The 24,179-nt window shown below is 38.7% G+C and overlaps 2 protein-coding genes across 6 annotated transcripts in view; one reads left to right on the top strand and one right to left on the bottom strand.

Moving 5' to 3' along the window:
* LOC134227888 (AP-1 complex subunit gamma-1-like) overlaps window positions 1-24,179 on the bottom strand; it is a 170,355-nt gene that overhangs the window by 19,704 nt on the left and 126,472 nt on the right. The gene's annotated exons all lie outside the window — the stretch shown is intronic.
* On the top strand, window positions 99-5,175 carry LOC134227890 (uncharacterized). 2 transcript variants are annotated; one of them, XR_009983784.1, is made up of 2 exons: window positions 99-505; window positions 4,420-5,175. XR_009983784.1 is itself a non-coding variant. In XM_062709588.1 (2 exons), exons 1-2 carry the CDS (start codon window positions 1,488-1,490, stop codon window positions 4,428-4,430), a joined length of 477 nt encoding a protein of 158 aa, XP_062565572.1. In that variant the 5' UTR covers window positions 1,354-1,487; the 3' UTR covers window positions 4,431-5,175. The 2 variants fall into 2 exon arrangements, 1 of the variants encoding a protein (XP_062565572.1); XM_062709588.1 differs by lacking the exon at window positions 99-505 and adding an exon at window positions 1,354-1,953.

Here is a 24,179-nt window from a genome sequence, read left to right as displayed (position 1 = left end):
GAACTTTTTGTATTAAACCTCTAAAATTTTTGTATGAGTCACGCTGCTCGGAACCCCCTAGGAGCGTGACGTACTTTGTGGATGGCCCCTAAGGCGAATTCCGCAGTTTTTCGTATTGGTGTGCGGTGACAGTTCACTATCATCAAGGAGGTGAACACAGCCGGAAAAAGTGCATCTCTGTTCAGCTGGAAGAAATTTGATTTTGAGCTCATCGGTTTGTTTATGTTGGTGAAGCAAAGAGTGCTACTCACGCCATATCCATTGCTGCATTTCGGTTTATTTGCATTACGGAGGATTTGCTTAGCGGTAGTTGTTGTTGCTGTTGTTAAGGGTGCTATTGCTGTTGTATTGTTGCTGCTGTGGGACGGTATTGTTGTGCCGAACGGACCTTTCCGGCGAACTGTTGTTGCTGTGGTTGCTTTTGTGCTTTGAAGCTACGTATAGTAGTTTTTTTTGGTGATCGTTTGGTCTTTTGCTGACTATATACTTAGCTGCTGAACTCCAGGTACGTGGTTTGTTTTTTTTTTGATGTTGTGTGACCGACGATTAGAAAATTGCATTTCATACACAGAGCAGTACTATATTTTGCGTTTTGTTTCCTTTTTTCCTGCTTTTTTCCAGTCTTTTACAATGTCATTGACCACTACTACAGAGCCTTATGTGCCTGGTACGATACCATTTTCTCAGTATTTAGAGCAACTGGAATTTTTATTCGAACATAACAATTATTCTGCCGACAAATACAAAATTTCTTTTTTGGCCGTTTGTGGCATAGAAGTTTTTAACCAAGTCAAGCTTTTATTTCCGGGTCAGAATGTCCGAGACTTGACATACAAGCAAATTACCGACGAATTAAAGCGAAGATACGACAAACGAGATTCCGATGTAATTCATACGTATAAATTTTGGACTCGTAGGCAGGGACAGCATGAAAAATCTGAAGATTTTGTGATGTCCATTAAACAATTAGCTGAATTGTGTAATTTTGGAGATTTTAAGGACCGTGCTATCCGCGATGCTTTGGTTATTGGTACATATGACCGGCAGTTACAGAGGAGGTTTTTTTATGAAGAAGAGTTAACAGCGGCTAAGGCGGAAAAATTAATACGTAGTCAATCAAGAGTTATCGTCCGATAGGACACGTTTCGTAAATAGAGATGATGAGCCAAAAGGCAGTGGTAGCTAGGTTAGGTAGAAGAGAAGAACGTGGTTCATATCAGCATGAATATCGCAGCAGAAGCAGAAGTTATGACAGGAACCGATCGACATATCCTAGAAGCAGAAGCAATAGTAGAAGATTTGGAGATAAAGATAACAATGAGGTGTTTAGGTGTTCCTTTTGTCACAAAACGGGACACACAAAGAAATTTTGTTTCAGACTAAAACGGAAGAGTCCTCGTAAAAGCAAACAGGGAGTTAAGTTCATCGATTCACCCAAACCTTCATCCTCGCATACATCTGCGCTTTTTAAGAGATTAAAAGATGAAATGTCTGCTGATTCCGATGAAGAAGAATCACCATGCCTTATGATAGCGGCCAGAAGCAGGGTAAATGAGCCGTGTTATGTAAATGCGATTATTCAGCAAAAAGGAATGATAATGGAAGTGGACTGTGGATCCGCGGAAAGTGTTATTTCAGAGGCACTTTTTTCTAAGTCATTCAGTAGATATCCAATTGAGAAAAATCGCAAGCGGTTATATGTGATAGACGGCAACAGATTGAACATTTTAGGCAAAGTCAGAGTGACGGTCCAGCTGAATGGTTTAGTGGAAAAACTGGATCTAATTATACTGCAATGTGAAAAAGATTTTGTACCGCTTATGGGTCGCAGTTGGCTGGACATCTTCTTCAACGGATGGAGGAATACTTTTACAAAATCTGTAATGCCGAATCGGTTCATTAATGCGTTATCCGTGGATGAGTTGCGGGAGGAGACGATTATCGATGTGAAACGTAAGTTTCCAACTTTATTTGACAAAAATCTTTTGAATCCTATTGTTGGCTTTGAGGGTGATTTAATTCTTAAGAATGATACGCCTGTGTTTCGGAAGGCATATGAGGTACCTTTGAGACTAAGGGACAAGGTTGTTGATCGAGGCGAGCGAATGGGCGTCTCCGGTAGTAGTTGTGGTGAAAAAGGACCAAAGTATCCGACTAGTGATAGACTGCAAAGTCTCAATAAATAAATTAATTATACCGAACAGATACCCTTTGCCGCTGCCGCAGGACTTATTTGCCGCTTTGTCAGGTTCAAAGGTTTTTTGCTCACTGGATCTTGCAGGAGCATATTCTCAGCTTTTGTTGTCCAAGCGTTCTCGGAAGTTCATGGTTATAAATACCATCAAAGGTCTTTACATGTACAACAGACTTCCGCAAGGTGCATCGTCAAGTGCCGCAATTTTTCAGAAGGTTATGGATCAGGTGTTGAAGGGGTTAGAAAATGTTTGTTGCTATTTGGACGACGTTCTAATAGCGGGTAAAGACTTTGAAGATTGTCGCAAAAAGCTATATATGGTTTTAGAAAGATTGGCTAAAGCTAATATAAAAGTTAATGTTAAAAAGTGTAAATTTTTTGTTAGTTCTCTGCCTTACCTGGGTCACATTTTGACCGAAGATGGTCTTTTACCATGCCCGGAGAAAGTCCAAACAATTCGTGAAGCGCAAGCACCGCGAAACGTTACGGAACTTAAGGCTTTTCTAGGACTAATAACTTATTATTCCAAATTTATACCGAATTTGTCTTCCCGCATTAGAGTTCTGTACGAACTTTTGAAAAAGAACGTAAAGTATGAATGGAGTGCAAATTGTGATCAAGTTTTCAACCAATGTAAGCAATTCCTTTTAAAACCAAACGTTTTGGAATACTTTGACCCTGAAAAACCTGTCATTGTGGTTACTGATGCATGCAGTTACGGTCTTGGAGGAGTGATTGCTCATGTCGTGAACGGAGAAGAAAGACCGGTTTCTTTCACCTCATTTTCTTTAAATGCCGCACAGAAGAAATATCCTATTCTGCATTTGGAGGCGCTAGCGGTTATCAGTACAGTAAAAAAATTCCACAAATATTTATATGGAAAAAAGTTTATAATTTATACGGATCACAAGCCTCTGATCGGCATATACGGAAAGGAAGGCAGAAACTCTATTTCTGTTACTAGGTTACAGCGTTATGTGATAGACCTTTCAATATACGACTATGAAATAGTATACAGACCATCCGCTAGAATGGGAAATGCGGACTTTTGTTCGCGATTCCCGGTTCCGCAAGAAGTACCCAAGGAGGTTGATCGAGACTACGTAAAAAGCCTTAATTTTAGCGGTGATTTTCCTCTGGATTATAAGACAGTAGCTAAGGAAACAGAGACAGATGAGTTCCTTCTTACGATAAGGGAATTCATAAGAAAGGGATGGCCAAGCCGTATGGAGAAAAGGTTCCGCGATGTCTATTCGCATTACAGAGATTTAGAGGAAGTTGATGGATGTCTACTGTTTCAGGATAGAGTCATTATTCCTAGCTCTATGAAGATTGCTGTTTTGAAATTGCTTCATCGTAATCATTCAGGAATGCACAAGATTAAGCAGCTTGCTAGACGTACTGTGTATTGGTTCGGGATGAATAAAGACATTGAGGAATACGTCAGGAGCTGCAATATTTGCCAGGAAACTACAGCGGTTTCTAAGCGTCCTCCATACTCACCTTGGATACCTACAAAGAAGCCTTTCAGCAGGATTCACGCTGATTTTTTCTACTTTGAAAAAAAGATTTTCTTGGTAGTGGTAGACAGCTACACCAAATGGTTAGAGGTAGAGCAAATGAAATATGGTACGAATAGCCAGAAAGTAATCAAAATATTTTTAAGCATCTTTGCAAGATTTGGATTGCCTGATGTTTTGGTCACAGATGGTGGTCCACCGTTCAATTCTGATCATTTTGTTAATTTCTTCAAAGAACAAGGGGTAGTCGTCATGAAAAGTCCAGCATACCACCCAGAAAGTAACGGCCAAGCAGAGCGTATGGTGCGGTTGGTAAAGGATGTTCTTAAGAAGTTTCTGCTCGATCCGGAAATGAGGAGAATGGACATGGACGAGCAGATTGCATGCTTCCTCATGAATTATAGAAATATTTGCCTTGGATCAGATAACCGGTTTCCTTCGGAGCGCCTGCTTTCCTACAAGCCCAAAACAACGTTAGATTTAATTAACCCTAAATATAGTTATAGACATAATTTGACAAATTTGAATGATAGCCATAAACAATCACACCGTGACGGAAGTTGCACTGAACTAAATGCAGTAGTTGACACAGTAACAAAATTACAAAGGGGAGATTCTATATTTTATAAAAACCCAATTAAAACAGACATACGACAATGGTTGCCAGCTAAATTTCTAATGTATGTTTCTCCAAATGTTTTGCAGATCTCGCTTAATGGTCGGATCGTTTCGGCTCATAAACGCCAACTTAAGATACCGACAGGCTCTCGCCGGCAACCATCGACACGTTTTGTTTTATCCGGAGAGAGTCCCAGCACAGCAAGCAAGCTCTGTAATAGCAACAATACCGAACCCATCAACCGCAAACGCAGGAGAAATGAGAACGACGAGTCTGATGACTCGGACTATGATTTTTATGGTTTTGCCGCCGATTCTTTCCTGTATCGGGAGGATGATCTCACAGCGAGAGATATTTGGCTTAATCAACACGTCCAAGTACCAGATAGCTTGGGCAATATTGGCGAGAAAAATTCCCCTCTTGATGAACACCCCGCGGCGCAGAATACTGCTATCAGGAGAAGTAAAAGAAATGCAAAAAAGCGAAGGTGTGAAGATTATAAATACTATTGAATTCAATAATTTGAGTTCTTTCGAATCTAATGCTTAAAGCTAGCAATTCTGAGCAATTGAATTATATATAAATATGAGCTCTGATTATACGTTTTATTAATGTTAAGTAGATAATGCATGTTGCGAAGTTAATTTCAAATAGCTCATAGTACGAGTTTTGTTTTAAGGGGAAAGAAGTTGTAGTGGACGACATTCGGTCTCCGCTTTCGGTAAAAAAGCAAAACCCTTTAATGGGAACTCAGAGAGAAACGTTTGGATTATATGTTATGAGTTCAGCTCAGAGTTTTGAAATCATGTATGGAATATGGTAATAAATCAGTTGTATTGAGACACCCGACTAACACGGTCTTCCTTTTAGTTATTCGTGAATTCAGAAATCCCGCTAAAGTCTACGATAAAATAAATATGTACATTATGTGGAAGATAATGATTTGAAAATTGTATTGGAGGCAGAGCTGTAGCGTGGCCTCCCAACGCACTTGGCGAAACTTTATTGGGCGCCCCCTTTTTTTTCTAAATTTGTTTATTTGAGAGGCTCAGGCGTGTATAACACTTAACGGAGCCGACACCCTTAATGATATTTACAAACTATATCATTATTATCAACAGTTAGTTAAGTCAAGTGTAAGGGTTGCGGATGAAATATCGACGTCATTTGTTACCTTAGATGGATTAAAGCAGGGTGATGCACTCTCGAACCTACTGTTCAATATAGCGCTCGAGGGAGCGATTAGGAGAGCTGGTGTGCAAAGAAGCGGTACCATTATCACAAAATCGCATATGCTCCTGGGATTTGCGGACGATATCGATATTATCGGAATTGATCGCCGTGCCGTGGAAGAGGCTTTTGCGCCTTTTAAGAGGGAGACAGCGAGGATTGGACTCACGATCAATACCAGCAAAACGAAGTACATGGTCGCTGGCAATCAACGTGGGTTCATTAGTGGTGGTGGTAGCGAAATAGTGCTGGATGGTGAAAAATTTGAAGTGGTAGAAGAATTTGTGTATCTTGGCACATTAGTGACGTGCGATAATGATGTTACCCGCGAGGTGAAAAGGCGTATTGCAGCTGCAAATAGGGCTTATTACGGACTTCGTAACCAGCTTAAGTCCCGTAGTCTGCAAACGAAAACAAAACTCGCGCTGTATACTACTCTGATTCTTCCGGTGGCTTTATACGGCCATGAGACATGGACGTTAAAGGAGGCTGATCGGAAAGCTCTCGGAGTGTTTGAGCGTAAGGTGCTGCGGACAATACTCGGCGGTAAACAGGAGAACGGTATCTGGCGGCGTCGCATGAATCACGAATTGTACCAGGTGTATAAAGGGCTGGATATTATTAAGCTTATACAACACGGCAGACTACGGTGGGCTGGTCACGTTGTTCGTATGCCGGAAGAACGTCAAGCGAAGATAATATTTAGTAGAGAACCCGGAAGAGGCCGCAGGCTTCGTGGAAGGCCGCGTACACGATGGCTTTTGCAGTTGAAGAGGACCTGAGGGCGCTCAATGTTCAGGGCGACTGGAAGCGATTGGCCCAGGATCGAGTCCAGTGGAGAAGGATACTCCATTCGGCGTAGGTTCATCGAAGAGCTGTAGCCCATCAAGTATCAAGTAAGTAGTTAAGGGGAATGGTGTAAAATTTTCTTTATGAATTCCTTAAGCTTCCATAACTTTCATATTTTCCAATATAGATGTAGGAAGTAAGGATTACTGAAATCCATAAATTTCCTAGAAATCAATTGAAATTTTCACGAAACTGAATAAACTTATGCAAATAAAAATAACTCGAACCAGTAGTACACGGATTCTGGACAAAAAAATCCAAACTTCTTTATTATGAATTCACGCACTAGTGGCCAATAAAATGTGTGCTCGACGGTGCTTGGAGCTCTATTGGACCTAGATGAATGAAAAAAAACCTACTTTGGAGTGGGTTGGATGACCTTCAGATACTCCATTTTGCTTAAGAAAAATCCAACTCTATAGTTGCTTGGTCGGTTGTTTCAAGAACTCAAAAACTTTTAATAAAATTCAACTCTGTTGTGAAATGGTAGATAGTTGGCTTAACGATTGGACCTAGTAATACCTAGTTTGGTGGCAATGGTGGAATTGCTTGGCAGAATTAAATTCAACTTTGAAGTAGGTCAGTCGCCATCATTATTGAAATGCCTCGATGCAGATTCTTGCGCTCAGTATGCTGTTAGACAATTGACATCATTCCAAATACTCATCCTCGTTTAAAGCTTAACCAGTTTATATAAAACCATCTGGCTCGATGGAATCGAAAATATCAATGGAACAAATGCGATCGATTTCGAATCAAATAGTTTGTCTGTGTAAAATAAGTAAATTTATCTCAAATCAGTCTAAGCTAAGCTAAGTTGAATAAGTAAATTTATTTCAAATTCAAACAAACTCTCTATCACTTCTTCCGTGTGAAGTTTTGTACAGTCTACTCTGTGTTTCGCCTTTAGCGTATTGAAAAGTCCCCTTCTATGGCTCCTTCCTTATGCAACGTACACACCAGTCAAGCAGTTCGACGCCCCTACGAAAACGCTTCGGTTGCTGCTTTGTTTGAACGTGTGTGAAGTTGTTCGAACAACCATTTGACAGTTGGCGGCTCGGTTGAAAAAAATTAAAACGGTTTGATTTTGGTTTGAGTTGTCGGGGGTGGAGTCAAGGTTCGCCGAACATGTTTGAGCATTTGTAGTGAAGTTGCACAAACCCCCATATATTTTTTGATGGTTGGTGCTCAAGTTGGGGCTTCGGTCGTTCGTGTGTGATATTGTTGGTCGAATAAATTGATTGTTCGTGCCGCTGTTGGTAAAACTTGATGGATGTTTGAACAAACGAGAGGTGGAGTCAATGTTGGTCAAACTGCTTGACCGTGTGTACGTTCCATTAGAAGCCTGCTTCATGTCTGCTCCTTTCCATTTGTGTTTCCTGTTCTTATCATTTTCTTCTTGCTTCTTTATCTGTCAAATAAATGATGAAAAAGACAGCGAAGGCGATAGCATAAATCTTCCAAATTGGGGAAAACGTGCCCTCTGAGCTGACGTCCTAATACCTGTATCAGTTATTAACGGTTGACTATCGAGGAAATCATCAAATCACGAAATCCTTGATTTTGGCGCCCCCTAAGGCTTGGCGCCCTTGGCGGGGGGCAACCTGGCCAACCACACGCTACGGCGCTGATTGGAGGTAACCACTTTCCCTTCGATGGGACTCGAACCCACGACCCACTTACATATGAGGTTAAAACAGGTTAAAACAGTGAGGATTGCTCGTATTTAAAAAAACAAACCTGAAATTTCAACAACAAAAAAACTTACGGAAATACAATACAGGTCTTGTTGGGCCAATAAAGAGAGTCAGTTATATTGAAACCAATTGAAAAGATATCAACGTGATTTTTTAGGGTAATTAACAAAGCGGATAGATTCTCTAATTGAGGACATGTTTTTATGCCATTGAATCTTTTGCTGGGCTTCCGGAACATCCGTAACCAACAGAACACCGTGAAAATAGTAAATTTTCCTAATAAACGGCGCGACGGGATCTATAACGTTTATAAAGCCCGGCTTGTCGCCAAAGGATTTAGCCAGCGCTTTGGTTTCGATTATACCGAAACCTATTCACCGGTAGTAAAATTGGATACGTGGCGAATCATGCTGGCGGAAGCTAACCAAGAGCGAATGTTCGTGCATCAGATGGACGTCCGCACGGCCTTTCTCAACGGTGACTTGAGCGAAAAAAATCTTCATGTCCCAACCTGCAGGTTTCGTCAAAGAGAGGATTTAGTCTGTCGTCTGCATAAGTCCCTTTATGGTATCAAGCAGGCATCTAGAGCATGGAATGATCGTTTCCTTCGATTCATTGCCAGGCTGGGGCTTAAGAGAAGTAACAACGATCAGTGTCTGTATTGGAGAAAAACCACCTGTGTCGCCTAAAACTCAAAAAAGGAGAAGAATCGAATCGTACATCAAAACCATACAGAGTTATTAGGTTGTTTGATGTATTTAACCTTGACAAATCGTCCTGATCTTTGTGCATCGGTGAGCTACTATAGTCAGTTCCAGTGCCCAATTGAGGAACACTGGACACATCTCAATCGGACTCTGCGGTACATTAAGGGTACTGTGGACCTTGGACTGGAGTACAGAGGTGATGATAAGGCAAAAAATGTTGAAGCTTATTGTGATGCGGATTGGGCGAATAATATAATTGGTCGACGTTCGGTGTCAGGTTATGTCTTCAGAGTGTTTGGATGTGTGACAACTTGGCTAACCAGGAAGCAACAAACTGTATCTTTGTCATCGACTGAAGCCGAGTTAGTTGCACTGACCACGGCGGTGTGCGAAGGAGTGTGGCTGATTCGGTTGCTGGAAGAAGTTGGTTACCAATTAGCTGTTCCTGTGACCTATTTCGATCAACAATCAACCATTAGAGTTGTTAATGATCCTAAGGACCACGGCAGGCTGAAACATGTTGACGCAAAAGTGCACTGCATCAGAGATATGATTCAGCTGGGGCGTATTGAAATAGAGTACATTCCGAGTACAGCGCGCACTAGCGGTGTGTTATTTTTCTTTAAAAATCATAACCAAATCTCTGTATGGATAGCAAACAGTGCTGATGGAGCAAGTGTGTAGGAGCCAGACAATACTAAATACTCATCCTACTTGGTTGGCATTGTACAAAAATACATATGAGAGAGAGTTAGTTCGGAAAATGTATTGCGAGAGTTCGGCTACGTGCCCGGTGCACGGTGGAGTAGCTAGAACAAATGGCTGGCCAAAAACCCTTTCTCGTTTTTCGAACTTTTGCATAGTATTATATTTTTAGAATATTCTTCAATATTATCTCCATTATGTGTCATTGAAATTTTTACGTTTGTTCCTTATTAGTATTAATGACAACCTATCAAAAATCATGTTAATTTGATGGTTTTCAGCGTGTCGTAAGACAAAGATCAGTTACCACTGCTGACTAATCTAAACAACACATATAATGTTAGGTTTATAGTACACAAAACATCATTTATAGACTGCCCTAGGACCTCCATGAGTTGAAATGAATTATATTTAACATTAAGATATTATTTCATAAACATAAATAACATGGAGTTTTTGCCATTTTTTAACAAACTTCATTATTAAAAAAGTAGAAGTACTCCCTCGTATTCCGCTACGAGATTGTACACACATGAAAATATAGGCTTTCATCTTTCTATTGCGGGTTAAAGATCATCCGCACTCGTCCGCAAACGAATTTGCGAGTAACTTCAAAATAAGTTGTTTTCATATTTTCCGCCATTGTTTTCAACAGATATAGGCAGAAAAAAACCGCAGATAACTTATTCTGGTTTTCGAGGTATTTTACACATAAACATGATTGAATACAATAGTAACATACTCTGTTTTTTGTTATTCACTCGTTCATTTGGTAGGCTCAATTGCTGTAGGGCGTTACGGAGCCGATTAAAAAAAACTTTTTAATACAATTTTGTAACCTAACCCTCAAATAATAATGTTAGTTTGGGGCATCTGCTGCTCATTTAAATCGCTACAAAACATAGCGCATGCTCCATTATCTTTCATCTCCTTCCCACTAACCAATCTTATGAAAAATCTAAATATCAATTGTATTGAATTTGGCGATTGCATTGACAACAGATATGTAAATCTCGATATAACTTAAATACATCATAGTTGATATTATGTAGACAAGTTGAAGCAAAGAAATAATATGGGGTAGGGGATAAAACGGACAAGTGCCACTTCAAGCTAAATAGAAACAATTCGAATAAGCAGTCTACTTGGACTTAAGTGAAGTAACCACTTGAGGCAACCTTGTACATAGGACCAAAACAGGAAATAGAAAGAAACATTTCCTCTCCAAAAATAATCGATCCTATGTTATTGTAAGATGAAGATGATTTAAGAAAAAGTGTATGAACGACCCATAAGGGTGCAAAAACAATAACCAGACTTTTGTTTAATCAATTTCAAATTTTCCGATGCAACTGATGTTATGCGTGAGTAATCAGTGTTAATAGTACGTTCTGGGTAGCTTTCGTTGCTAAAAATATAATAAACTTGTGAAATGGGAGCTGAAAAATAGGCCCTTATCAAATGCTACGCGAGATTTTTCATTTTTCACGTTTCCCACGCGAATTAAGGACAAAAGTGAGTGAAAAAATTAATTGTCGTGGAGCTGTCGCTTCTGTATCAGTTTATAATTTCATTTTTGAACATATCAAGAAAGGTCATTTATCACTGGTAGGTGAATTTGCACCTGTAAAAATGTTCGAAAATCGATTGTTACTATGTTTTTGCATCATAAATGCAAAACCTACCAGAAAACGCCGAAATATAATTTTGGCCAGGATTTTGGTCCAGTTACCCCTTAGTGCGGTGCTGGGAATTTGGTTTCATCAGTACCCGCTAAACTGCGGAGGACGACGGAGGTCCTTCGTAGCTTAGTAGGGAAAAGCACCTGTCTAGCGCACTGGTTTCGTGGGATCAAATCCCACCTAAGGGAGCAGTTACCCTTCAATACCTTTTCCGAACTAAATTTATCACAAGTTGTGCATATGCATAATCGAGTTTCAGACATAGTAACCTCGAGATCTGTTGGATTTAGAAAGTCTTCTACAAAGCTGTTCGGGGATTGGATATCAAGTAAATCAGTAAACGATGAAAATTTCACAAGTTGTATGTCTGTTTGTCTGTGCTAATATACTGAAAAACTGTTTAGTTTGGAATATATCCGCTGCGCTGGGTAGCGCTATATGGGACAACCAGTTTGGTTAGATATCTTGGGATCTGTGGGATTTAGATAGTTGTCGCCATTGACAATTATTAGGAAATTGAGAACCATAATGTGTTGAGGAAGCGGGCTTGGTAGTCATATGGCTATCGTTTGTGCCTCATATGCAAAAGGCCACGGGTTCAGTCCAAGGCCAAATCCATTCTACTATTTTGCATTTTTCTCTATATTTCGCATGTTCTAGCAATTGGGACTTGCAAGGAGGACAATTTAAACCGTTATATTGAAACCAATTTTTGTCCCACTGAAGAGGGAGACGGCAAAGATAGGCTTAACCATTAGCTCTACCAAGACAAAGTACATGGTGGCAGGTGGAGATAGAGGAAGACCTAGTGGTGTTGGTGCAGAGGCAGAGGTAGTGCTTGATGGGGATGTGTTTGAAGTTGTTGAAGAATTTGTTTATCTTGGAACGCTTTTGACATGTGACAATGACGTTTCCCGTGAAGTGAACAGACGCATTGCTGCCGCGAATAGGGCCTTTTACGGACTACGTAACCAGCTTAGGTCCCGCCACAAGCAGACGGAAACGAAATTTGCTCTATACAGAACTCGTATTCTACCAGTGGCCCTTTATGGACATGAAGCATGGACGTTTAAAGAGGCGGATTTGAGAGCTTTCAGTGTTTTCGAGCGAAAAGTGCTGCTTACAAATACTCGGAGGCAAACTAGAAAATGGTGTGTGGCGCAGACGCATGAATCATTAGCTGTATCAAGAAAATATTGTGAATCGTATAAAATACGGCAGTCTTCAGTGGGCTGGTCACTTTGTGCGAATGTCGGAAGGAAAGAATAGCGAAAACAATATTCAACAGAGAACCAGATGGAAGGCCACGAACACGCTAGCTAGCACGCGGTGGAATCGGATCTGGGGACCCTGAACGTTCGGGGAAACTGGAGGAACATCGCCCAAGACCGACGATTATGAAGCTCTACAATACGCCAGGCACAGTCGTATCGACGCTGTAGTCAAACAGATATGTAGGTAGGTAATTGTCAGAAGTGATATAGAAAAAGTTTCACTACCTTAGTATGAATTGATAAAAAAAGAAAAATTTATTTAATTGGTCACTTTTCCCCGTGCACCTGAGCTCTTTTTAGTTATATTTACTCGAGCCTTGTATCGAATCGCTTCTCAGTTGATAAAGAACTAATTTTGTGAAGAATACAGTTTGGTGCAAATTGGACAACTGACTAAAAGATATCTCACTTCTATTTAATGTGTTGTACTGTTTGCATCAGTGCAAGTCCCAGAAGGTTAAAAGTCTTTGACCTGCCATACGCTACTATGATCTGCGAAACCATGCGTCTCCATGTATATGTGATGTGTGTTGATGCCAATGGAAATGAATGATTTTTGAATTAGAAAAACGACACTGCTCATAAGGTTTATTTCAACAAATGACGACAAGCCATAAATAAGCATCTAAGCATCTAAGTTATTGTATAATTATGATTTTCATAGCTGATACCTCAGAGCCACACAGATTATGCCAACACTCTACTTGATTTATCCAATATTCTACTTGACCTATGGGTATATATTATATATAGGTATATATTCATTCGCTTACTACATTTATTTCAAGTTGAACTAACGTATTTATCACATTGCAGCACATACGGGATGTTTTACAATGTGCTGGAATAATGAAGTTGTTTGTTTGCCTATCATATGCTGCTTAAACAGTTAATCTATATTGAGTTTGAATGGAAAAATAATAAGCAAGCATTTGAAATTGTTTTTAACCTGTATCCAACTAAACCGTTGCACTTCATATTTAACTGATCTATCGCACAATGGAAGACAGTATCATGAAACATTATGTTGTTTTTTTTTCATACATATCTTTGGTCTTTTGAAATATTGATATTAACTTATAGGAAGTTTGTTACATCCCGAGTAGGAGTAAGTAATTTAATAATAGGGGGAAAGACGGCTTTGGCAGGTTTTGTTCTATTATTGGCAGGGGGTTTTTGTCGACCAAATTTTATGAAATTTGGCCACAATATTCTTAGATATGCAAAGAATGTTTAGGCCAAATTTGAGCCTAGTCAGTCATAAAAAACCCCCTGCCAATAATAGAACAAAACCTGCCAAAGCCGTCATTCCCCCTACCTAATTATTTAAATAATACCTTACTCTGTTATGAACTTTCCTTAGATAAGAGTACCAAAAACTAATATGCAAAATAGTCCAGACATAACATACTCTGTTATTCCAACACCAAACGCATTACAAATTATTATTCGTTTGGTATTATAATACCTAATTTTCGGTACGTCTTATGCAAGGCAAGATCATACCAACTTCTGTTATCAAGGTCGTCGCTCCTGCTCGGGATGGAATTGATTTGTTGTCATTGCATTGTCATGTCTTCCAATAATCCTTCTGCAGCGCTACGATGCTGAATCCGTGGTTCTTGAGCACATCGGCGAGTATGCGTGTATTCTCGATGAAGTTGAGAGATTTGTAGTTCCACGAACCGAACTTCCAATTACTAGTCCTTTTTCGTCACTGTGGCCTTCCTGATTGTTCCGGTAAGTATTCTCTTGTTGATTGTTGCTTGCAAGACCTGACACCATACCCGCCAAATTTCGTACTTCCCTCGCACTTCCTTATGTAAGGGGGAAGCGGAAAAAGGGGGTAAGTGTAAAAATCGACTCGAAAAAATGGAATTGTACTTTACAGTTTTTACCACATCATAACATTATGCAAGAATATACTTTGATGCTCACACTAATACTATGTTGAAATTTGTATAATACATACACTAACACAGTTAACGCTTGAACTGTAATTTTAGGTTTCGCGAAAAGTTGATTTTTGCAATCATAAAATCATTTCTTATTTGCACCAATTGTTTCTTTTTCCAGTGAATTTATATCACAGGTGACCATTATAATATAATTAAACTAATCCCATTCAATTGGTAGTGGATTGTACCAAGAAAGCAAATAATTCAAAGATTTTACACACTGCGGGGGAAGTGGATAATGTTCTAATTACCCTTTTTTTTTCTTCCCTTCAGGGTTTATTTCGATAGCTGTGAATCTTAATATGTTCCTTCTTTGTTATCATTGTGATTCCAGTGGTGATTGGACTAATATAAATGAGAAAATGCCTGATTAATCCACCTATCGGTATTGTTGTACGTATAAAAAAAATGTATAAGAAAGTAAAAATAGCACTGATAGGTAAATATATTCTATAATTCACATTAATTTTTATTCATAACAAGTTTCACCGTTGAATGCATTTTTTTTGCGAACAAATTGGTTAAGGACAAGTGCTTAAGAATAACTGAAAATTATGTACGTGCTTTCAGACCGCATCGTGCTTTCGTGCTGTGCGGTTCTTTCTCTCTTTGCGGAAGGAAGTTTTTAATACTACCCGAAGCTATTTTAATTTCAACGGTGCTTCTTAGCGCTATTTGTACCCACTGATCCCGTTACGATCTTTGCAAGGACCCGTGCCTTCGTTTTACGTTGGACCCGTTTGCGGAAGTAAAATTCCGACAAGCGGTGGTAATCCTGCAGGGACACCGTTCTGGGAAAAACCCCTCTTAGAAGGTCACGTCTCCACGCTCAGCCATGAGCATTAATAAAAACAAGAGGAAGGGGGAGTCTCTGAATTCTCCACTTCCTTCAAAGAAACAAGGTTTCAAGACCGTCCTGCCCAAGCGCGGAAAAAATAGAAGGAAGCTGGAGAATTCAGATATTCCTTCTAACTCTAATATCGGAAATAATTCTTCTCCAATCGAACTGAGCAATCAGTTCGATTTGATTAATGATGAAATTGAGCAAATCGAATCTACCTCTAGCCCAGGTGATTCGATTCATGCGAAAAAGCAAAGGATTCCGCCAATTGTGGTATCTGTTGCCGAGTTTTCTGGCTTCCGGAATGAGATTTCGAGTAACCTTCAGGGGATCAAGGTTTCATTTCTGATTGCTAGGAAGGGTGACTGCCGCGTTTTGCCGGGATCCTTTGACGATCGCAAACGTCTTCTTCACTATTTAACTGAGAAGCGCCATAAATTCTTCACATACGACGACAAAACTGAGCGATTGTTCAAAGTCGTCTTGAAAGGTCTCCCCAGTGATGACAAATCACAAAATTGAAATTTCTCAATTACTTGGATTTTCACCAGTCCAAGTAATTAAGATGAAAAAGAAATCCCATTCTGGTACTTCCCAGAGGGGCATTTCTCAAGAATTTTATTTAGTTCATTTTAACAAAAGTGAACTAAATAATATGAAAAGTTTGGAAAAGGCCTGTATTATGTCTCATGTCCGTGTTACATGGGAACATTTCCGCAGGCCTGGGGGAAATTTCCAAAACCCTACCCAGTGCCGTAAGTGGAAAAAGTGGGGTCATGGAACCAAATATTGTCACATGGATGCTAAATGCATGATTTGTGGTGGAACCTCTCACGCCAAGGACGCATGTCCTGTGAGAGAAGATTCCAATAAATTTAAGTGCGCAAACTGTGGGGGCAATCATAAATCCAATTTCTGGGAATGCCCTTCACGCAAAAAGTTTTGAATTCCCGTGCAAAATTGATGACGGAAATTCCAATCGGATCCCAGATTCGACGGGTAGAAATTTTTCAAACGCTCAAATTTCGAAACCGGTTACCGGTCGAGCAATTCATACCCACCACAATTCACAAACAAATTTTGCCGCTCGTCAACGGGTAGCAAGCACTTCAGTAAATTCCAATTTTTCGAATGTACCTACGTATGCAAACATCGCTGCTGGTAGACAAAATTTCTCTTCTCAAAATGAGGTTTATACCCATGTCCCAACGGAAAATAACGGTCATGTTGCCGATTCAGGTAGCATGACTGCTTCCGATTTTGATTTCTTAACTGAACAATTGCATCACATGATTGATGCAATGTTCAAAGCAAATACCATTCCTGAAGCTGTTCAGGTTGGTATAAAGTACACACAAAAAATTGTTATCGGACTCCGTTTCAATGGATCCAAATAATTGTGTGAAAGTTCTAAATTGGAATGCCCGCTCTCTAAAGGGTAAGGAAGATGAATTTTTCAACTTCCTTTCAGTTCAAAATGTGCATATTGCCATTATAACTGAAACGTATTTAAAACCAGGACTCTCCATTAAAAGAGATCCAAACTATTTTATCTACAGAAATGATCGTCTTGACAGCGCCTGTGGTGGGGTCGCCATTGTCATCAATAGACGTATCAAACATAAATTATTTTCTTCGTTTGAAACCAAAGTTTTTGAAACCTTGGGAGTTTCTGTTGAAACAAATTTTGGTCAATTTTCCTTCATTGCAGCCTATTTGCCTTTTCAATGCAATGGGCAGCAAAAGAATTTGTTGAAAGCTGATCTTCAAATTCTGACTCGCAACAAATCAAAATTCTTCGTAATTGGTGACTTCAATGCCAAACACCGTTCATGGAATAATGCTCAAAGCAATTCCAATGGTAAAATTTTATTTGAAGATTGTTCTGCGGGATATTATACTATTCAATATCCCAATGGACCAACTTGTTTTTCTTCCAGTCGAAATCCTTCCACAATTGGTAACTCATGCTGACTTTGACTCTGATCACCTTCCTGTGACATTTGAAATCTCACAAGAAGCCATTTATAATCCAATCAGCTCTACTTTTAATTATCATAGAGCTGATTGGGATTTATATAAAACGTATATCGATAGGAATTTTGATGTTGATATTCCTCTCGATACCAAAAGTGATATTGATAATGCTCTCGTATCTTTGACAAATTTAATTGTCGAAGCCAGAGGCATTGCAATTCCGAAATGTGGAATTAAATTCAACTCCATTATTATTGACGACGATCTTCAGCTACTGATCCGTCTTAAAAATGTGAGAAGAAGGCAATACCAAAGAACTCGCGATCCCGCGTTGAAAGTTATTTGGCGAGATTTGCAAAATGAAATTAAAAAACGTTTCGCTATTCTGAGAAATACCAACTTTGAGAATAATGTCTCGAAGTTGGATCCCAGTTCGAAACCCTTTTGGAAATTCACAAAAATTCTTAAAAACCTCAAAAGCCAATTCCAGCGCTTAAAGAGGGAAATAAAATTTTATTAACAAATGGCGAAAAGGCTCAAAAACTTGCTCAGCAGTTCGAGAGTGCCCATAATTTTAGTCTAGGTCTCACTAGTCCAATTGAGGATCAGGTTACACGAAGCTTCGAAGACATTCTCAACCAAGATAATGTTTTTGACCCTTCGTTGGGAACTAATTTGGATGAAGTGAGATCTATTACTAGAAAATTTAAAAATATGAAAGCCCCGGGTGATGATGGTATTTTCTACATACTTATCAAAAAACTTCCTGAGAGCTCTTTATCCTTTTTGGTTAATTTATTTAACAAATGTTTTCAATTGAGATCGAAGTATGCCGCGTTGGCGAGTACACGTAACAGTTTCTGCTGCCGTCATTTTTTCGTTGGAAAATTCAGGCCGCGGAAATTAAAACGACTTAATTCAAACAACACCGGATGTGAAAGTGTTTTTTTGTTATGTGAGTGTGTGGCTTGTTTCAGCTTTTTGATGCTATAGTGTAATAGAGCAATATGGACAGAATATAGAAGCATGACAGCAGCAGCACCTCCAGCCTTTGGGATGAGCTTCAAGATAATGCAAGTGATCATCAGAACAAGAACGAGAAGATCTCCCTATGGGTAAAGTGCATACAAGTTCGAGAACGGATCTCGACTCCGCCAGCCGACTGAAAAACCAACTGTAGTAGCGGCGACTGCCAAGAAGGAATTTCAAGAAATTGAAAAATCGTGTTCATCCTGAAGTTGACGTCGATCAAATGTCAAACCGGAACAGAGATTTGGTGAGGCTATTCCGATTTAATAATTGTTGTTTTTCTTTTCGAACTAAAAAAGTTGTAGTTGAAAGCTATAAATTCACTGCAGTCTTAGAAACCTGTCATAAAACGTGTTAGTGCTATCCCATTTAAATCCGCCGCTTGATTTCAGCTTTGTAGATGCGTGTTTCGACCTCAGCAGTAGGGCTGTCTTCGGTGTCACTGACACTAAGGACGGCCTTGCTGTTGAGGTTCAAATTAATATCTATTGAGCTGCAACCGAGTGGTGAAGTTTAATTAATTGGATAGTCTATGGAAAGGAGGAAAACATCCTAAATTAACACTATTAGGGAAGATCCATTAATTACGTAACGCAAAAATTGGACTTTTTCAACCCCCCCTCCCCCCTATGTCACACTTTTTGTATGAAGCTTCTGAAAATTTTGTATGGGTCGTCACACTTCACTCAACCCCCCCTCCCCCCTCTAAGCGTTACGTAATTTGTGGACGTTCCCTTATTCTAATTTTCCAATAAGCGAAGCTGTTTTATCCCTATTTGCATAGTTGTTAATTTTTTGTTTTCCTTATTATAGGGGCTTTCAGCCCTAAGCGGGCTCACCTCTACATTAGTTGTTGAATGAACATTGCTATTGCATTCATCTTCATGGTATACAATGACTCTATAGAGTCAAATATTCTTCTTATCTATTATTTTACGTGTACGATGATACAAAGTGTTAACGTGTAGACCACTTGGTGATGAAGGATTGCAGAATAAAGGTCCTAGTCGATTGTATGTGGGGTCGGAATATCGATTTTCAAACAAGCCCCTTCAATTAGTGGCTATACATTGTATCTGCTTCCGGGAGAAATCTGATCCAGAAGATTGATTTTCATCCATATTTAATTGTATCGATGTAAAAATAAAACACAAGAAAATGTTTGTGGGCATTATTATTTGTGAAATGTAGACTTCTGCTATGACAATAGAGGCTTGTTTGCAGCCGTTTGATCATTTATTCATCCACTTAGAATTCATTTGTTGATCAAAATCATTATCATATCAGGGGGGAAGGGGAATTTAATTTCTTTTTGCTCTTTTTTCGTTTCAGAGAGCGAGCAAAGGCGCTTAAACCTAGGCTATTAGCCAGGGCAAGGCTAATACCTTCGCCCCATCCGAGGAAAATCATCGGCAAGGATAATGGAGTGACATAAATTTCTTAGCAAAGTCACTCCCAACGTATTTCCACAAATTTTCTATCATTTGCTTATAATGATACTCCTAAACCACATACCCTACCCACCATCCAATTCCTTGACATCTATGAGGGCGTCGGTGAGTCGCTGGCCTCTCGTTAAGTAGATGTCATATCATCATTTCCTTCCCTTTCCTAGTAACGGAGAAGATGGGCGTGGCCGGCAATGATAGCTTTCATGTTTTATCATTTTGGACCCCCAATTGGATTGCCATTGAATCCCAAATGGAAATCCATAAGCAATTGGGGTAAGAAAGGTAAAGAATATACATGACAACTATCAGTATGCAATCTACGAAATACTCCGTTACAACGCAACGCAACGCAACGCATTTATTTAACAAATGTTTTCAATTGGCATACTTTCCAGATAAATGGAAAAACGCCAAAGTTGTTCCAATTTTGAAGCCGGACAAAAATCCAGCTGAGGCTTCTAGTTATCGCCCAATCAGTTTGCTTTCTTCAATAAGCAAACTGTTTGAAAAGACTATTTTAAATAGAATGATTATTCATATCAATGACAATTCTATTTTTGCTGATGAGCAATTTGGTTTTCGCCATGGGCATTCAACCACTCATCAGTTATTAAGAGTTACGAACTTAATTCGGCTCAACAAATCTGAAGGATATTCGACTGGAGTTGCTCTTCTTGATATAGAGAAAGCATTTGACAGTGTTTGGCATGAAGGTTTGATTGTAAAATTGATGAATTTTAATTTTCCTCTGTACATCATTAAACTGATCCAAAATTATTTATCAGATCGCTCACTGCAGGTAAACTATCAGAATACCAAGGCAGCATACTGGGGCCCATATTGTATAACATTTTTACTTCTGCCTTACCTGATTTACCACCAGGGTGTCAAAAATCTTTGTTTGCAGATGACACGGGCCTTTCAGCCAAAGGGCGAAGCCTTCGTGTCATTTGTAGTAGATTGCAAAAAAGTTTGAATATTTTCTCCACTTATTTGCAAAAATGGAAAATTTCCCCGAATGCTTTCAAAACTCAGCTTATAATATTCCAACATAAGCCGAGAGCTTCTTATTTGAAACCTTCTAGTAGACATATTGTCACTATGAATGAGGTTTTAATTAATTGGTCTAGCGAAGCTAAATATTTAGGACTTCTGCTAGATCAAAAATTAACTTTAAAAAGTCACATTGAAGGCATTCAAGCCAAATGTAACAAATATATCAAGTGCCTATATCCACTTATTAACAGAAAATCAAAGCTTTATCTTAAGAACAAATTTTTAAACCAGCCATGTTGTATGCTGTGCCAATATGGACTAGTTGCTGCAATACCAGAAAGAAGGCACTCCAGTGGATTCAAAATTAAATTTTGAAAATGATTCTGAAGTTGCCTCCGTGGTATAGTACCAATGAACTTTGTTTCTAATATTGAGACATTGCAACAAATGTCCAAAAAATAATTTCTAATTTTAGACAAAAATCAATGCAAACTTCTATTGCAACGATTAACTCCTTGTACCCTTAGTATAAAATAGGTTAAGTTTAGTTTAAGTTGAAAACATTGTAACTCCTACATGGTTCAATTCAACCAGAGGAAAAAATTCTAACTGCCAGAGGCAATTGAAATGTATTAATAATTACTAAAAGCGTAACATAGCAAATAAGGATGATAGTGTTAAGAAAACACGGAACACCTAGTCTAAGAGATGAATGCATGTATTAGATAATTAGCAAATAAAAATAGTTAAAAAAAAAAAATGTACGTGCTTTGCGCACAGACATACAAACAAATACGCACATACAGACATCATCTCAATTCGTTAAATTAAGTTGATTAGTCTTTAACCCTTTATGTCCCATTTTTCCTTTAAAAAGTTCATCTTTGGGGCGACCATATAGATTTTACGTACACTTAGTGTTCGAAAAGGCAAAACCAGCCCTGCCCTAGCTATTACGAGAAATCCTTGAGGATCTATTCCGTTAAGGTAATTAAATTATTCCTCAAAAGATACTCAGAGCAATTATCGTATTGATTTTAGTTATACGTAACTACTCATCACTATTGAAGGTCAAGGTAACATGAGTTTTTCACTTACTCCATCCCACTAGGGTCAGTGGAAAAACAACTCCTAATTTTAAAATCTATTTCTATAAATTTCAAGCGACCAAAATGGTATGAATTACCGCACATCAACGCATTTAGATCATTTAAACTGGTTTTACACTAATTCAAACATGCACTATCGATTTTTACTTTTCCACTTCCCCCAGTGTACCTTATATGTTATTAGTCAGCCGTTTTCCACTGGATGCTTCAAGGATTTCGTCCATTTATTTAGTTTCAGTGATCATTAATTGAAAAATTTTCCGCACACCGAGCGGAAGACCTCCATGCTGGGTGATGTCTTGCTGGATTTCAGTCTAACGCTAGTTTGCCAATGTGAGTAGAACTGAACATTGAAAAAATAAAAGATTGTACCTAACCCAGAATAACGATTTCAAAATCAAACAAAAACTTGCAAACAAGTTAAAGGGGTTCCATTTCAACAAGACCGGTCTCAAAGCTTTCAGTTTAGTTTTTCCACCACTCTGGAATTCCCTTATTTGAGTGGAAGCAGGGATGTTGATTTAGTCGAATTTGTGTGACTGTTTAGTGCCGGAACCGGTCCTAAAGAAGGTAAAGAGGAGGAAAACCATTGGAACAACTATAGAGAATCATGCAACATAGGTATATGGAGCAATAATTAATTTCTAGCGCTGCTGGAAACGAGATGCGATCTGCTATCGTCACCAGCACAAGCATTTGCTATCGTCGTCAACACTCGAAAATATAGCACCGTGAAATTTGAATTCGTCACTAAATTCAGAGAGAAACAGATGTGACCTTTCGAAATTTAAACCATTTGCCCTTTTTGGCGGTGAGTATTTTTAGATGGCGAAGCAAGAATGACCTTATTTACGTTTATGGATAGCTCATTCATCAGCGTCTGGTGGTCACTTGACAGTTTTTTTCATTCTGTTTGTTGGTACCAAGATTATTAGGAAACTCCTGTAAGAAATATCCCGGAAGATGAATAAGGTCACTAAAGGGTAATATAATTTGACTCAACAGTTTTGTAGTCTTCCTTTTAAAAGTTTTCCTTTTAAACGAGAATGCTTTGAACAAGGTAAATTCCACAGTGAAAATTATGTTAATATTAAATTCAAGATCATCTATTTATTCATCGTTATGATTTTTGTAGATAAAAAACCTGAAAATGCTTTTTTCGACGAAGATCTGATCAGCTTTTATACTCCAATGCTCACTGTAAACTAATCCTGCTTCAATCCGACTCTAACTTCAACAGTAACAAAATTTCCCATCGCTGTATCATTGGCATTATAATGCCTCCACTGTCCATTGTGTGATAATTCCACCATAATGCTCCTCCACCACCATACGCATAGCATTGATCCCCCATCAAGAGATTGACATTGTTTTTCTAACTTTCAAATCCGAAATCCGTCGCATTTTCCTCTTAAGTCCTACACGCCCCAAGAGATCTTCTACCGGCTTCGTCAACAATAATGTATACGCCTCGAGAAGTAAAAATGTATGAATTGTATTCCACTGCTATGATTAAATATTGATGTTTAACTTTTCCTCCATTTTTCTGTACAAAATAAAAAAAAATCGGTTGAGATTTGGAGTTTCCGCATTGGAACTAGTCAAAATAATATATTTTACCAGAGTTGAAATTGAATTGCAATAACATCTTGGCAGTTGAATGTTAATTTTACATAGAATTAGCAGACGTTCTCCTGCACAGTGTTCGTAAATGCGCATAGTGAACTGATACCTATCCAAAATTCCCGTACGAATCTTAACTTTAGTTCCTCACGAATTTCTTAATTCTACTCGTAATTTTTACATGACTCTATAGACTCGTCAGAGATTATAACGAACAGTTTTGCTGAAGGAATGAAATTTTCATTTGATACGAATTATTCTTTCATTTTTTTTTAATCTATCATTTATTTTCCGTGAAGAGAAACGGAGCCGACATAATGTTTTTAATACAATTGTTCATGCTTCTTCTACAAAAATGTTAGTTTTGACTCGCGGTTTGGTAATTCTAGTAAAGTTTTTTATTTTTTCTGAAGAAAAGCTTACAGTTGTTGAGCAGATATTGAATCGGGATTTGTTCAAATAAGTATAACGATTATTATGATTATGACCTTAATCAATTACGGATTTACAAAAGATCTTTCTAATTAAAATTCATATAAATATTTAAATGTAGGTATTGGAAATATTTGATGCGTAGTACACCCAAAAAAAAGCGTTCATGAACTCGTGAACTAATGAGTTCACGGTGTATTTTTTCGGGAACAACAATCACGGATTTGGGAACACCAGTCACGTTTTCCAGAACGTTCCTGAAAATGTGACTGTATTTCCGAATCCG

This window comes from Armigeres subalbatus, chromosome 3 (genome assembly GCF_024139115.2).
Source record: "Armigeres subalbatus isolate Guangzhou_Male chromosome 3, GZ_Asu_2, whole genome shotgun sequence".
In the NCBI taxonomy this organism is placed as follows: domain Eukaryota; kingdom Metazoa; phylum Arthropoda; class Insecta; order Diptera; family Culicidae; genus Armigeres; species Armigeres subalbatus.
The sequence above is the reverse complement of the archived record's forward strand: the minus strand, read 5'-3'. Positions and strand labels throughout refer to the sequence as shown.